At 39.4% G+C, this 17,077-nt stretch overlaps 2 protein-coding genes across 4 annotated transcripts in view; one reads left to right on the forward strand and one right to left on the reverse strand.

Annotated features, from left to right (window-relative positions):
• On the reverse strand, positions 1-13,481 carry RWDD2B (RWD domain containing 2B). 3 transcript variants are annotated; one of them, XM_031038462.2, is made up of 7 exons: positions 10,194-10,383; positions 7,342-7,518; positions 2,225-2,362; positions 1,793-2,019; positions 1,636-1,703; positions 1,149-1,511; positions 1-546 (listed from the first exon to the last, which is right to left on the reverse strand). In XM_031038462.2, exons 4-7 carry the CDS (start codon positions 1,997-1,999, stop codon positions 312-314), a joined length of 873 nt encoding a protein of 290 aa, XP_030894322.2. In that variant the 5' UTR covers positions 2,000-2,019; positions 2,225-2,362; positions 7,342-7,518; positions 10,194-10,383; the 3' UTR covers positions 1-311. The 3 variants fall into 3 exon arrangements, with proteins under 3 accessions (XP_030894322.2, XP_081655192.1, XP_030894324.2); XM_081799066.1 differs by lacking the exons at positions 2,225-2,362; positions 10,194-10,383 and adding an exon at positions 13,344-13,481; XM_031038464.2 differs by lacking the exon at positions 2,225-2,362 and having other exon boundaries at positions 10,194-10,380.
• USP16 (ubiquitin specific peptidase 16) overlaps positions 13,376-17,077 on the forward strand; it is a gene marked incomplete at its 3' end in the record, with an annotated part of 27,213 nt that continues 23,511 nt past the window's right edge. The window contains exons 1-2 of the mRNA XM_081818982.1: positions 13,376-13,478; positions 14,402-14,443. Of these exons, the coding sequence (XP_081675108.1) occupies positions 13,460-13,478; positions 14,402-14,443 (61 nt within the window). The remainder of the gene's footprint in view (positions 13,479-14,401; positions 14,444-17,077) is intronic.

Raw genomic sequence — 17,077 nt, forward strand, 5'->3', positions numbered from 1 at the left:
TTGTTCTTCTCTCTTTTGATATCTTAAATCCATTTTTATTTTTTAAATTTATTTATTTTTAAAAGATTTTATTTATTCATTTGAGAGGGAGAGATTGAAAGAGAGCACATGAGTTGGGGGAGGGGCAGAGAGAGTGGAAGCCTGACAGCAGTGCCCCATCCCAGGACCTGGAGATCATGACCGGAGCCAAAGTCAGACGCTTAACCGACTAAGCGCCCAGGTGCCCCAAATTACTTCATCTTTCAAGAAAGATTGGGGGAAAAATCAAAAGGCCAACAGTGACAAAATACTTTCAATACTCCTTTGCCCAGTCACTGTCCTTCCACACCAAAGAACATCTGGAAAACATCCGCACATCCTTTGGCGTTTAAAAACTGATACAGCTGACCAAAGTCCATGTGGTTTCCTCTGGCTCCATTAACATTGAACACTTTTTCTTCAAAACCTGAAAATTTTCTTTGTCTTTCTATTTTGTCATTTGTACCATCAAAAGGAATGTCTTCTCGATGGCGAATTAAAATTCTCTTCCAGTTTAATTTTCTGAGTCTGAAAAGAAATTTTCAAAGTAGACATATTGAAAATGTGTTTTCTTTCTAGAGCATTGAAAATAGAAGTTATAAAACAGACTTTTCAACGCCTTTTCCCAGAAGTAAAGAAATTTCCTTTTATCTCACAGGGATTTATTTTAATTCAATATGATGGTAGTCATGATCCTATCCCCAAACTCATTTATTGCTACTGCCTCATATCAACATTTTAGAAATGTGGACATTGCTGTATCTCAGACTCCCAAAGGGACTTCTTAGAAACTCATTCAGGATGTCAGTACAGAAATGAGAAGATTAGAAACCTGTTTGTTTCACAGGATATGCACAGCTTATCACATCACTAAGAATCCAATCCATGGAAATGGAGGGGATCATAACATCTTGGACAGGGGCTCAATTAAACAGCTATACACAGAACATCTATGTGCACCATGTCAGGGAAGGGGGTGATGCTGATCATATGTGAGTTCTGTTTTATCCATTGACTTGAGACTGAATCCCTATAAGGTACAACCCCAGGGACATACTAATTTCCACATCTCTATATCTTCTTTACTACTAAAATTATTGACACAGTATACAACATTTGTGAAAGCAAACCTTGACCAGAATTCTTCACAGGCACTTTGTGGGCCTTCCACACAAACAACACCAGGTTTCCCCGGCATGCTAAATCCAGATAGGGAAAGTTCCTTTGCCCACTCTAGAATATTCTTTCTTTTACACTTGTTGTAGATGTGATGGCTATAGATCCACAGTCTTGTGAGAATGAGATCAACTGGCTGGAATGCACTTCCTGGAGCAGGGGAAGGTGTGGTGTCTCTGCTGGTATAGCCAGAAGCATGTTCTCTAACCCACTCTGTGGCATTCAATATACAGACATCTCCGAGACAATTCTTTTGCAGGTATCCGGTCAGATCTGTGTTTAGCTGAGTCTGCTGGGATCTACTTAGTGATACTGATCTGATGAAAAAGATATGGAGTATAAAAATTAAATCAATTTTTTTGGACAGAAAACAAACTTAAGCATTGCTTTTATTCTCAGGTTAATTTTAACCTTTGATGTTGGCCAATTTTTGTAACATACCTGACAGTAATTTCAGGCAGAACTTCAGGGTATTTAAAGGGAAGAATACAAGCCAGAGAAAACATCACCTGATTAAAAAAAAAGAAGAAGAAAATGCCCTAAGTGGTGTTTTAATTCTTGACAGGCTTTCAGTTCTTCAAAAAGCAAACTGAATTACCATTGCTTCCTCAGATACATCCAGGTTCACATTGATAGTAAAGTAAACTTTAGAAGATCGTCCCTCCATCGTCCTCTTTTCAATACAATCTTTCAGTTCTGCTAAAGCCAGCTGGTCATTCACAATGAACTCGTTCTCACCAGGGAACATACTGGCTAGCAGGTCTAACTCAGAGAGCTGGGCCTCTGCCTGTTCAATCTCAATCATTTTTGGATATCCGTAAATTTCTAAGGAGGTAAGGATAAGATAAGATAAATAATTTACAAATGCAATCTTGGGAGAACTCAATAGATCAATATAGGTCCTTATGAAAGTGTGTTTGATTTCTTCATAAAATGTGAAATTTAAACAGATGTAATATACTAAGGATCCAAACTATGGGCTGATCCAGTGAAAGCCATAAAACTCTAATAATAACCAGGCATCAAATACCTCTGTGTCTGGAGCGTTGACCTGGAATCTTGAGCTGCCACAGTGAACAATTTCACTTAAGTAAACTAATTATGTAGTCAAAAGCCTTATCAATGATATAGCCAGGAGAGAGGCTATATGACTGGTTACTTTGGAAACCTAGAATGAACAGAGTAAGTAACAGAGTTAGTTTTGTGGATGGTTAATATTTTTCTCTTAATATTAGTGTCTATTAGTTTTTAAAAAGCAGAAGAATGTGAAGAGAAAATATACTAACAATCCCACAGCTCAAGTACCCTCTGTTAACATTTAAAAAAAAGTACTAGGTTAAAAAATTCAAGTGGTAGAAGGTTAAAAAATGAAGATATGGCTTCAGCTGGGTGATCTCTTCCCCTACCTGCCTAAGTCTCCCATCCAAGGTGAAGAGTTTTGGTGTTAGAGAAACAGAAAATATTTTAGGAATTATATAGACATACATAAATGGAAAATATATGGTGGTATAATGTTTAAGTATATGTAAAGAGATACATAATCAAAATGTATCCATAGGGATCATATAAACATATCTTTTTCCCCCACTTCTTCCCCTCCAAAAATATGTCAAAGACATATTCACTGTCAGTACATAGTGATTTATCTCATTCTTTCTGTGGTTGACTGTCATACTGAATCATGTTGATATGTCATAATTTATTGCATTTTTTGCCTATTGATGGGCACTTAGGTTGTTTCCACACTTTTGCTATTATGAACATTTCTTTAATAGAAGTTCTTTTTATATACACAGTTTGGCAAACTGTTAATACTGTATTCTCAAGGATAAGTTTGTAGAGGTGGCTTGTTGGGTCAATAAGTATAACATTTTAGATTTTGGTAGATATTGCCAGGTTGCCTTCCAAAAGTTGCCATATTGAAATGTAAGTTTTTACATAGTCCCCTCACCTTTTATTTTTATTAATTTTTAAAAAGATTTTATTTATATATTTATTTATTTATTTGAGAGAGAGGGAGGGCACATGAGTTGGGTGGGGGCGGGGAGAGGGAGAGGGAGAAGCAGACTCCCCACTGAGCAGGGAGCCCAACTCAGAGCTTGATCCCAGGACCCTGAGACCATGACCTGAGCTGAAGGCAGATACCCAATGGACTGAGCCACCCAGGTTCCCCAGCCCCTGCAAACTCTTTAAAAAAATTCTTAATACATAGTCTTTTTATGGTGTTTTTTGTCTGTGTGTACCATTCATGAGTTTTTAAGTAGGCATATTCATCAACTTCTGCTTTCATAGCTTCTGGACTTTGAATCTTTGTTAGAAAATCTTCACCATTCCAGGGTTATAAAGTTCACCAAGATGACAATCAAATAGGATTTTTTTTTTTAGATAAATTAATTTCATTTGCAAGAAAAAGTGTAGGGACTTCTGATAAAACAGGGACTTCTGAGCACTTGTATAAATATTTCCCTTTCTCTGTGACCCCATTAAAATGAGAATAAAAGGATAAATTCTCAAAGACAAAGGGAAAGGAAATAACAAAAGCTATCAACAAAAGTTTGGAAGGTGAAAAGGGGTAAATGAACTATAACTAACTTATATTTCAGCTTCCTTCCCTCTATTAACTGCTTGGTCAGGTGGCTGGGAGCTGCAGAACTTCAGGAAGGCTCAGGAACCAGCACCAGGTTCCCTAGAAAGCAGCAGTGTAATGTGCAGTAGAAAACACAAATTTGTTGAAAGTCTAGAGTCTAGACTTAACTAGACTCCAGTTTAGGATTTCTCAATCTTGGCACTATTGATATTTCAGAACAGATAATTCTGTGTGTATGTATGTAGGGGGGCAATCTCTGTCTTTTAATTACTGTATTTAGACAACTTACATTTAACACGATTATTGATATGTTTGGACTTAAGTACCTATTTCATTTTCTGTTTTTTTCTATGTTTTCCATTTCTTTGTTTTCCTTTCCCTGCCTTTTGCAGGTAGAAAATATTTTGGAATTCCATTTTGGTTAATCTGTAACGTTTCTGCATGTATTTCTTTTTATAGCTCTTTTAGTGGTTACTCTACACACACGTATATAAAACATCACAGTCTACCAGTGTCTTATTTAAACAGCTTGAGTGACATATAGAAACTTTATGTACCTTTACCTTCCTGCATTTGTAAAATAGTGATCTTAAAATTTTCTTCTATATATATTTAGAACCACAGAGTTATAATTTTTGCTTCAGCCATCAAATATAATTAAGAAGACAGAGAGAAGTCCATTTTATTTGCCCATACTTTTGCTTTTTCTGTATTTCTTCCATAATAATTTATTATTTTCCTAATTATTATTTATTATTATTTCTTTATTAAATTTTCCATTTAGAGAACTTCCTTGAGCTATTTTTTTTAGGGTAGGTCTGCTGGTGACAAATTATCTTAATCTTCCTTCATGTTAGAATTTCTTGGCGCACCTGGGTGGCTCAGTCAGTTAAGCGTCTGCCTTTGGACAAGGTCATGATCCCAAGGTCCTAGATTGAGTACTGCATTGGGCTTCTGCTCAGTGGGGAGTCTGCTTTTCCCTCTGCCCCTCCCTGCTTGTGCTTGCTCTCTCTCTCAAAAATAAATAAATAAAATTAAAAAAAAAAAGCTTTAGAAAGTCTTGATTTCCCCTTCATTCCTGAGGATATTTTCACTGGATATGACATTCTAGGTTGTTAATTCTTTATTTTGAGCACTTGAAAAATATCATTCCTCTTCATTTTGGCCCCCATAGTTTCTGATGAGAAATACTCTCTTATTCGAACCTTATAGCAAAGGTTCATTTCTTGCTTGCCTTCAAGATCTTTTCTTTCTCTGTAGTTTTCATAGGGTTGACTATGATGTGTCTCTATGTGAATTTCTTTGAGTTTTTTTGTGCTTGACATTCATTTAATTTCTTGAATCTGTTTATGCCTTTTGACAAATTTGAGAAAATTTCAACCATCATTTCTTCAAGTACTTTTTTCAGCTCTGCCCTCCGCCCTCTTTCTCCTTCTGGAATGACATGTTAGATCTTTTGTTACAGTCCCATATGTTCTTAAAACTCTGTTCATTTATTTTTGCTCTATTTCTCTCCACTGTTCAGACTGGATAATTTCTATTATATCTTCCAGTTAACTGCTCCTTTCCTCTGTCCCCTTTCTTCTGTTGTTGAGTCCATCTTCTGTGTTTTTAATTTTGGTTATTGCATTTTTCAGTTCTATCATTTCCATTTGATTCTTCTTTACATCTTCTATTTCTTTACTGGGACCCTTTTTTTTTATTTGCTTGAAGTGTGTTTATAATTGCTCACTGAAAATTTTTTAAGATAGGTTTTTTTTTTTAAGTTTTATTTATTTAAGTAATCTCTACACCCAGTGTGGGGCTTGAACCCATGACCCTGAGATCAAGCACCTGGCTGGCTCAGTAGGAAGCATGCAACTCCTGATCTCAGGGTCATGAGTTCAAGGCCCACACTGGGTGTAGTGATTACTTAAAAATAAAATTAAAAAAATAAAATCTTTGTCAGATAACTCTACCATCTCTGTCATCCTGGCATCAGCATCTATTTTATCATCTTTTTCATGTAGTTTGAGATTTTCCTTGTTTTTGGTATGATGAGTGATCTTTTTATTGAAATCTGGACATTTTAAGTATTCTGAGACTCTGAATATTACTCAAATCTTCCATTTTAGCATACTTTTTCTGACATCCTGCTTCAGAAGGGAGAAAAAAAGGGGGGCTTATGCCCAGGAAGGGTGGGAAAGCCTCCTTATTGTTACCCATGTGGCCTCCACTAACACCATGTTGACAGGCCACTTTGCTAATGCTAGGTGTTGGTGAAAGTTGGATTCCCCACTAGACTTCTTGGACATCATTCCAGCAGGGTGAAGGAGGGATGCCTTGTTATTGCTGCATCAGAGTGGAAGTAGAGGCTCCCCATGTGATCTGACATGGATCTGACATGGGTCTGACACTAAACTCTGGTAAGGTCATTATCACCAGGCAGAGAGGAAAGTCCTAGATCCCTCATCAGATTTTTTGATACATCCTGGCAAGGTGTGGGCATTGAAGTGCTTATTACAGCTCAGTAAAGTTGGAATCTAGGCTCCCTTTGCTGGTGTGGTAGGGGAGAGGCCACAGTGTTTTCTTTAGTATTTGCCTGGTGTAGAGCATTTATTATCTAAGTGTTTTCCATCTTGCTCAGCTGCACATTTCTTGGTACTTTAGCTAGAGAGCAGGGTTTTTTGAGGCTTTACAACTCGTTTGGTCTGTACCTTTGGTATTTCTGGGTTGCTGCTTCTTTAATCAAATCTCAGATATTTGAGGCAAAAAAGAATAACCAAGAAAGTCACCACTGTGTCCTTTCTTGGGTCCCAAGGTCCCTATTTGGTCTGCATTCCCTTTCACTTTTCAGAGTCTTTTGTGTTTGTTTTATAAATAGTGTCCAGGATCCTTAGTTGTACTTAGCTGGACAAATTAGGAAAAACACATCTACTCTGTTGTTCCAAAAGTGGAAGTCCCCCCTACACAATATTTTTAACTTACTGAATTAGTATGCATGTGCAAACACACACACACACACACACACACAAGATGGTTAACATCTGGTAATTGTTATAGAAGAAAAAGTTGGTATAAGGAAAGCTGATCTAATTCTATGAAGCTGATCTAAGGAAAAAATCAGACAGTATATAAAAAAGGTGTTTATAAGGATGTTCAGTGCTTATTATCTGTAATAAAAAAATCAGACATGACCTAAATGTTCAACAATAGATTAGTTAAATAAATATATATCTAAACAGAATATTATGAGATCATCAAAATATATATATATTAACACTGATATTCATAATACAACAGTTACCTAAAAAAGTAGATTGTAGAATATAAATAGGTATGATCATATTATTCATTGTTATATCATTATACATACATGAAAAAAGTCAGAAAGAGAATTCACCAAATTAGTTTGTTAGATGTGGGTAGAAGGAAGAAGGGAAGGACTAATTTGTATGCTTCTATATTGTTTGAAGTTTTAGGATTAGTATATAGTGCTTCTGAATTCAGAAAAAAGGAGTTACACATCTGAAAAGAAAAACAGAACTCAGTCCCATTGCTCCAAAGGAAATATGGCTTACCTTCTCAAAGAGAATTTACTCTGTGAAATCAAACACCATTATCTTGGTTAATGGCGTCTTCATGGAATTCCTTTTCATCTTTGGGTAAATGTTTATTGAGTAAATACTCTATTTAGAGCTTCATCCTTCATTCCTTTCCAGAGCTTTCTATTTAGTTTGAGGATCAGTACATATTATCTAGTAAGATACAGAACAATGCAGATAAAAAAGGCTAAGTGTTAAATGACTAGTATAGGCATTATTGTGGGGTTTAAGAGGAGTACATGATCAATGAAATGGGCTATCAGGAAAGATTTAAGGAAGGAGACAGGATCTAGTCGAACCTTTTCTCCAATTTTTTTTTTTTTAAGGTTTATTTATTTAAGTAATCTCTACACCCAATGTGGGGCTCAAACTCACGACCCTGAGATCAAGAGTTGCATGCTTTTCCGACTGAGCCAGCCAGGTGACCCTGACTTGAGCCTTAAAGATAGGCTAAGACTTAGAAAAGTGGAGAAGGAAGCATAGTGGGGAGAGAAGAAAGGTCTGTAAGGCAGGAAAGCACAAGAAAAACAGTATAGCCCTGAGCCTGTCCCTTCCTCACAACCTTGACTACAAAGGCCTAATTCAGGGGCTCATTATTTGGACCATTTTCTGCTAGTTACTTCTTCTTTGTCCCCTAAACACATTCTTGGTCCTTCTTTTCCCTGCTCTAGACTGAAAAACTGACCTCCACAGCCTATAACACCCCACTCTTCTTTCTTGTGGTTAGTTTCAGCTAATGCTCTGGCAGGAAGGGGGAGGATGGGAGGAGAAAGAAGCCAGGGTGTTTCTTCACCACTGGCTTCCTGTTTTTGGTGGGATTCTGACAATGGCCATGACCCCCTAAGACCACAGCTTTTGTGGGCAGCCCTTCTTCCTCAGCTCCAGGAAATCGTCCTAGGCCTAGAGGCAGTAATGCCTGGCCACACCTCTGTAAACAGTCCCTTCATTAAGCAGTCTCTTCAGAATTTCAAAGTGGAGTGTGTATCTATGTTTTCTTTACTAACCAGTCACTTCATATAATTTTATATCTTATTTTCATCTGACATCCTAACTTATGCATTTACTGTTATTAAACAAAATATTCATGTAAGTATTCAAAATCCCTGAACTCATTGGAATTCCATGAATATCTTTTCTAGTCTTTTTTTAAAGTTGAGGTTATTAGATATTATTAGATGGTTATTAGAGGAAGTGAATTTATTTTGTATTTTTATCATAGTGGTTTAAATATGTGCTCTGCTACTTAGACTGCCAACATGCACTTAAAAACTGTGTGACCTTAGGCAGGTGGCTTACTTTCTCTGTGCCTCAGTCTCCCCATCTCCAAAATGGGAATGATAGGGTTGCTGTGAGGATTAAATGATGTGTGGAAGGTGCTTCAAACAGTGCCTGGCAACAGAGTAAGTACTATAAAAGTGGTTGCTGTTGTTATTTGTCATTCATCCACAAATGTGTCTTGAGCACCTATTGTGTGTCAAGCATTGTCCTTGGCACTAAGACTATAACAATGAAAAAAAATCACCAAAAAAATCTCAAAAATCACAACAAAAAATGCGTTTTCTAGGCAAGAAGAACAGCAAATTCAAAGGTCTTGTGGAAGGGAAGTGCTAGACCAGGTATTGGAGCTGACTAAGCCTGGAGCAAGATTTTAGGAGACAAGATTAGAGAGGAAATGTGGGGCAGTTTACGTTAGGACTCAGAGGGCATGGCCAGGACTTCGGATTTTATTCTGTCTGATATGGAAGGCCATTGCAGGGGTTTGACTTACTTATGGAGAGGCCCAATTCTGATGCTGTGAAATGTGCAGGGGAATGAGGATGAAAGGTGAAAGACCAGGGAGGTACTACAATGACTTGGGGAGAGATGACAGTGGCTTGGATTAGGATGTGTAGTCCAGGTGGTGAGCAATTTTCGAGTTCTGGACATATAGAAAGAGTAGAACCAACAGGATTTACTGACAAATTATATGTGATATGTAAGAATGAATCCAAGGCATTAAGAGACAGGAAGGATGGATTTGGCATTTAGGTAGGTAAGATGGTGGACACTCGAAGCCTGGTTTTAGAAATACACTGTAATGAACTGCCTATTAAGACACCTAGTCAATAGAGATGTTCAGGAGACAGCTGGATGTACAATTATGCAGTTTATGAGGTATCCGGCTGGAGATGTAATTTTGGGAGTAACCAACATATATTTAAAGGCATGTTTGTTTTGTCACTTACTGAGTGAGTGAAGTTGGGAGAAAGTCCTACTGAGTTCGGAGGTCTGGAAGATGAAATAGAGCCAGCAAAGAAGTTTGGGGCCAAGCAATCCGTGTGCGAACAACCATGGGAGTGATGTTACAGGTATATTATTTACTTGTCCAATTATTTTCGTAGATAAGATTTCAATGCAAAAAGACCCAAACCCTTGAAAAGAATTTTCGGACTCAAGATTTCAGTGAATTCTGTACGAACGTAGAATGAAAACGGAGTTTCCTAAGTGGAACCATTCTTTTTTCCTCGCAGATTTTTATTTTACAGAGGAGAGCGGGTCCAGGCGGCACAAGCCCTGACACCCGGCAAGTTGCAGAAGGCCACTACCGAAACCTTGTGCGCAGGCGCCGTCGCCCCTAACAACTGCCTGGGCCTGGTGATGGTGGTGAATGTGGGAAGGGAGGGTCCCGACTGCGGGCGGGGTCAGAACAGCCGGCTCTAACCAATGAGCAGTGTGTAGCGCGCGGGAAGGCGGGGCCACGACGTCGCCAAGTTCCCGGAGTCGGAAACGGGCCTCTGCCACACGGGAAATCCCCGTTTCGCTTGGGCGGCGGTAGACTGAAGACTCACCTGGAGCCACGGACCCCCTCGGTGCTGAAACCATGGATTTTCTGGCTGCACGGACAGCTCAAGTCTCATCCAGAGGGAGCCTCTGAATTCCAGTGCTAGATAATCCGAAGCCTACAAACCACTCCAGCGAGGCGGCCTAGGGGAAGTGAGACAACGCCCTCTCCGTTTGGCGCATGCGCGCGCGCGGGGCCAAAGGCCCCGGAAGCCCATTGGTCCTGGCTGTTTGGTCCTGGCAGGTGCTCAGCGGCTGGAATTCTTGGCAATGCTATGGGCTTCTCAGTCGCAAAGTACAAATTCCACCCTATTGGCATTTCCCAGCTGCTGCCAGGGTCACGGAGAAGTATTAGACGGCACTGTTTCCTGGGCCAAGGAATGGTCCATTAAAGTAACGCTCCTCAGATTCAAACATGTGTAGGAATCGTTCGATTATGTGTAGCTTGGGATTCAATAGGTCAGAGTGGGGTTCCCTATTCTGGGTTTCTGATATCTTCCCACACAAGAGGGATGCTTCTGGCCCCTAAATAGCAAGGCATTAGGGAGAGGTGAGCCTGGATGGTGGTCGTGGCGACTTTAGGGGCTTCAGTTTGTGTTATTGCATAGAAATTTGTCACTGATAATAAAAGGACAGTTTGAAGGCGACTCCACCATGAGAGTAATTTAGATTTTTTTCTTCACAATCTAAATATAGGTAATGCCTTTTTTCTTTATGTTACATATTCATTTTAGAAATCTCAAGATTTTTTTGTGAACATATTCATTGGTATAATGTATCAATAACTTGAAACTTTTTTTTAATGAAAATAAGATTAGTACATACGTTTTCATAGCTGCATCTTTGACTTGGTGCTTTGTGGGCATTTTTCAATGTTTTTAATCTATTTTTTCTCCAACTTTTTAAAAAAGATTTTATTTATTTATTTGAGAGAGAAAGCACAAGCTGGGGGAGTGGCAGGCAGAGGGAGAAGCAGGCTCCCCGCTGAGCAGGGAGCCCGATGGGCTGGAGCCCAGGACCCTGGGATCATGACCCTAGCCAAAGGCAGACACTTAACCAACTGAGCCACCCAGGTGCCCCTTTTTTTCCAATTTTTATGAGAGATTTCAAGCATGCAGTAAAGTTGAGAAAATTTTACAGTGAAGTAGTGGAGTGACCCTCAGGGAAGAAGAAAAGAAGGGGGTGATTTTGCTCCTCAGGGGACATTTGGTAATATCTGAAGACATTTTGAGTTGTCACAACTGGAAGGGTACTTCTGGCATCTAATGGATAGGGTCTAGGGATGCTGCTCAACTTTCTGCAGTGCTGAAGACATCCATCTACAACAAAGAATTTGCTGGTTTAAACTGTCCATAGTGCTGAGGTTAAGAAACTGGTGCTATCATGATTCTAGACACTATCGTAACATTTTATTCTACCAACTTTGTCATATATCTAATCCATTCATCAATCCATCTGTTTTAATGCATTTCAAAGCAATTGCAGACCTTAGCATACTTCTCCCTAAGTACTTCAGCATGCATAGCATTAAGATTAAATGTTTGATTTTTTATTTTGAGGTAAAAATGAAATGCACATCTTAAATGTACATTTGCTGAGTTTTGACAAATGTATACACCTGTGTAGCTCAAATCCTATTAAGATATAGAACATCACTAGCATCTTAGAAAGTTCCTTCATGCTCCTTCCCAGTTAGTCCCCACCTGAACCCCTCAAGAGGCAACCACTGTTCTGATTTTTTCCTGCCATAATTAGTTTTGCCTGTTCATATGCATAGAATTACATAGTAGGTACTTCTGTATGTCTTCTTTCACTATAATATTTTAAAGATTCATCCATGTTCTTGTGCCTTACAGTTTCTTTTTATTGCTTAGAATCCCATTTTATGACTAAACCACAGTTTTCCTATTCTTTTGTTCAAAATGTGGGTTGTTTCTAGTTTCTGGCTAAAATGAGTAAGGCTACTATGAACATTCTTGCAAAATTTTTCATTTCTAATGACTATCCTTCAGTAAGTATTGAGCATTTACTATGTTCCGGACACTTCTGGGTACTAGAGATAGCCACGACCAAGACAAAGATGTCCCACCTCTCAAAGAGCTTACATTTGCATGTTTCTGTGTATGTATGGGGGCTGGGGGGGGGGGGAAGAAATATATAGGTAAATATGAAGGAAAAATATTAGATAGTGATAATTGCGGGGTAGTGACAAAAAATAAAGTGACGTGAATGATCAGGTGGCTATATAAGCTAGATTGCCCAGCCAATTTCTTTGTGAGAGGGTAACTTTTAAGGTGTGAACAGAATTACAATAAAATAGCAACCACAGAAGATCATGGGGAGCAGCATTCTAGGCAGAGGAAGCAAGTGGTACAATGTCCCTAAGGCTGCGTTTTAGAATAGAAAAAAAAAAAAAAGCCTGTGTGCTGAGTGAAGAAAGCTTAAAAAATTCTATCAGCAGTAAAGAGCAAAAGAGTTAAATGTAACCCTTGTTACTCTGGCCAGTTTGAACGGTTAGGATGCCACTTAATCTACCTTTATCTGATTACTAATAAGGGAGGAACATTTCTTCCTATCTCTTATGACCAATTGTCTTTTTATTGTGAATTACCTGTTCATATCCCTTGCCTATGTTTCTACTGGCGCTTGCATCTTTTTTTTTTTTTTTTTCCCAAGCTATTGTGTCTTCTGTAGAAGACTAAACCCTAGGGTAGCGAGCCTATGTTCATTTAATTCACTTCACAGGGGACTCGGCCCTTACATATTTTTAACGGACACACAGTAAATGTTTGAAAATTTTACCTTCCGTGGGCAAGGTTAGTTCAAGACAATTTACGTACTCAACATTTAGAAGGCGATTGGGCACAATTAGGGGAACTGCGTGAAATGTAAATTTTACCCTCCTAGCCAGAATTTAGATGTAATGTGAATAACGTAACCCATCCAGGAGATTCCAATACTCTGACCACCACCAGGTACTCATGCTTCCGAAACATTTAAACAACCCCATAATTACACCAGAGCGGGGAAAACTGACAGCCAGGCTCTTCCAAGCGGCTGTATCTGAACTTCCGGAGGGAACCGCGCGAAAGCGCCACTGCAATAGCGTCAGCGCCGCAGGCCCCTGGGGCTAAGCCACCACCCATAATGCCGCGTACCGGAAGTTGTTGCTTTCTAGGGGTCAGTCTGGCTTCGGCTCTGTCGCTCTCTATCCGTCACCGGGAGGAAGACGGAGCTGGCTGCTCAGCCCACAGGCTCATTAGGGGATGCAGTTATGGGCGCTGTCGCCGTGGGTGAGTTCTGTTCCCACTGACTCGCAGGCACCGCTCGCATGACTTCCTGCGTTTCGAGAGCCCGAATTTCCTGCCTTGACCTGGAAGGCAGGTCTCTTCCCGAAGGCTCCTCTTCCTTAAGCACGTTGCCCGGCCGCGGCCCGGTACCGCGTTCTCATTGGCTTCATGTCCTGTCAGTACCAGGAGCTGGCCAATGAGTTGTCGGTGCTGGCGCCCTGATCGACCCCGGACCCGAAGGTTCCCCCTTGGGTTCAGAGCAGTTGGAAGGGAACGGGAGGTGTGGCGGGCGCCGCGCGGCCGGGAGCACCCTACAGGTTGGGGTTGGGTTTGCTGTCGCGTCCATGTGGTGGTTAGTAGGAAAAGCAGGATCTGTCATCTCACCGATTCAGTGAACCTAGGGTAGGTCAGATCTACGCCGAACTTGAAAGCCATATTTAGGATCTGCTGACAAAGTTTTCCAAACGCTTCCATTTTTAATGGAATCGAGCAGGCATGGGAAGACTGGGAAGGAAAGGGAACTGGATTAGTATGCGAACCGGCAAGACCCAACCTTGATTTAAATTTTGTGTGGACTCCTGCAAAGAGTAATTTGGCTGAGAAGCTGACTCTCATCTGAAGACTCACCTGAAAAGCTTAATAGATTTATTGATGTTTTATAGCGAGGGTACTCGCCACTCTTTTCTCTAGACTTATTTGATGCCCTTTATAGCTGCTAAAGATTTATTGCAGCCCTTTCCACAGCTTTGAAGTGAACCCTACTGTCCTCTCCCTGAAGTAGTTACATTTAGTCTTTCAAGTTTTTCTTTGGAGTCCGGGCTGCTGCAGTCCTCAAACCACATTTGCTAGTGCTGTCTTCACTACAGGAGACTTCTTCATTCTTTACTTTTTTGTTTTTCACCGGAACCTTTTTGCTTCATTCTTAGGTGTACCTACCTTTGTACCTCATATCATCTTTTATGTCCCAGGTACTATGCTCTTTTTCTGTTTCAAAGCAAGCACTATTTCTTGAGAAGTATTTCTATATGTACTAACACTGTATTAGATGCTTTAGGCAATTCAGAGGTGATGCCCAAAACCATTTCTTTCTCCTAGAACTTTAGATTCCATATAGACAAATAACACGTGTCCAGGTCAAAGATTTAAGAAGCAGCCCATTGGATTAGGGGACAAAACGAACAGTGCACGTTATTAAGGTTGGGGAAGTTCATTTGAGAGGTTTATTTAGAGTAGAATGGTTGCCTAAGACTTCATTGAAATGGACATCTTGGAGGACTGGTAAGATTTGGATAGATGGAGAGAACATCCCAGCTAGAGATCAAAGTCATAGAGGTGGGGACACAGTGTTTTGGAGAGACTGGCTTGACTGGAATGCAAAGAGTGGTGGTCTTGGAACTGGAAGATCTGTGTTTTAATTCCATCTCTGCCACCCTATGATCTTCCATCATTTTGTTTCTGAGTTTCTTCCTTTAGCAAAATGCTCCATGTAAAGGGTTGTTGTGAAAATCAAATAATGTTTATGAAATGGCTTTGAAGATCAAACGGACTGTATAATTAAAGTTTAGTGGTTCTTTGCTGAGAAGTAATGAGAATCAGGATTACCACCAGAGCATTGAGGCCAATTTATAAGGGACCGTGAGTGCACAGCTCAGGAGCATGGATATGATGAAAATGGTGTTAGAAGAAGATCTGTCTGGTACTGGAATGCAGCACAGATTAGAGGTAGTTGGATTGGAGGCAAGAACTTGGGTACTATTTTTTTTTCCCTTAAAATCTATAATTATAGAGGAGATAAATTATGTAATATGTTACTTTAGGGTGACAAAATGTACATAAAAAGTACCCTAGTTTTGTATATACCCGTATACTTTTATTCTTTTGTTTGTTGTTAATTCATTTATTTTGTAAACATGGAGCCTTGTTACATTTTAGATGATCCTTGGAAAGTTTAACAATTACTTGATGTGGCACTTCATATAAACCTTTTTGAATTAACTTTATTTACACTAACCAAGTAAGAGCTGAAAGAGGAATACTTCTTTTTTTTTTTTTTTTTTAAAGATTTTATTTATTTATTTATTTGAGAGAGAGAGAGAAACAGCATGAGAGGGGAGAGGGTCAGAGGGAGAAGCAGGCTCCCCGCCGAGCCGGGAGCCCGATGTGGGACTCGATCCCAGGACGCCGGGACCATGACCTGAGCCGAAGGCAGTCGCTTAACCAACTGAGCCACCCAGGCGCCCTGAAAGAGGAATACTTCTAAGACTTTAGTTAGGACAGGATGACAGCTAGTATCAGAATTAATTGGGAAGTGTTTTCAAAACCTGTTTCCCAGGTCCTACTTTCCACTTATGTAATCAAAATTTTAATAAGAATCCCAGGTAAAATAATTATTATAGTCATTTAGGTGATTTTGACACTAAGTTATTCGATGTGAAATACAAGTTTTCAAAATCATTATTATTTAAAGTTAGGTAGATCTATATGTACTTGCAGCACTTTTCATGTATTCTAATTTTGAATTGTTGACTAAGGAGGTGAAGATTTGATGTGCAGCTAGATTTGTCATAGTCTTCCAAACTGATTTTGGCAGTAATATAATAACGTAAACAGTTGAGAATGCAGTTGTAATAAATTCTCAGTTAGCTAATACCCAGAGGGAATCCTGGTATGGAAAATGTGGAACAGTGGATCACTTTTTATATTTGGCTTTGAAGTTTATAAATTTTCTAACTCCCTTTAGTAGATTATCTTCAGAATTATTTCAGATTTTTCTTGGAGAAATTATCAGTTTAATTTGCATAGACTGCAGAGCTAAGAAAGATAGCTTAGAAGGAAGGGACATTATTCTGTTTCAAAATGCCACCACCACTCCACATTTATTTAGTGAGAAGTTAAATTCCTAATAGCGTAAAGTGCTGAGACTTTTTAGGATCTGTGTAAGAAGACACAGGTTCTTTCCTGACTCTTACATTCATTGCAAAACTCTTTTTTTTTTTTTTTAAAGATTTTATTTATTTGACAGAGAGAGACACAGCGAGAGGGGGTATGCAAGCAGGGGGAGTGGGAGAGGGAGAAGCAGGCCTCCCATGGAGCAGGGAGCCCGATGCGGGGCTTGATCCCAGGACACTGGGATCATGACCTGAGCCGAAGGCAGATGCGTAACGACTGAGCCACCCAGGCGCCCCTCATTGCAAAACTCTTAATCTTACTAAGAATCAGTTTTCTAAGCTATGAAAAATAGGGGTAATACTATCCTATCTACTTCAGAGTTCTTACTGAAAACTGGATGATACATGTGAATGGTCTCTGTAAATTATAAAGTGTGATAGACATGTAAAATATGTGGCTTAGTTACTATTGCCTAGAGAAATATAAAACATACTTTTTTTTTTTGTCAAGCTAACTTTATCTTGTTTTCTAGATTGTTATTTTGTGTCAGTAAGTAATCCATAAAGTGCCAACATGGGAAAGAAACGGACAAAGGGAAAAACTGTTCCAATTGATGATTCTTCTGAATCTTTAGGTATATTTCACCAATTGAATCTTTAAAGTTATGTTTATATCCCTAAATGGACATATATTTTAATATGTACAAATGGGAT

Source organism: Leptonychotes weddellii, chromosome 1 (genome assembly GCF_054177405.1).
Source record: "Leptonychotes weddellii isolate Sample4059 chromosome 1, ASM5417740v2, whole genome shotgun sequence".
In the NCBI taxonomy this organism is placed as follows: Eukaryota; Metazoa; Chordata; class Mammalia; order Carnivora; family Phocidae; genus Leptonychotes; species Leptonychotes weddellii.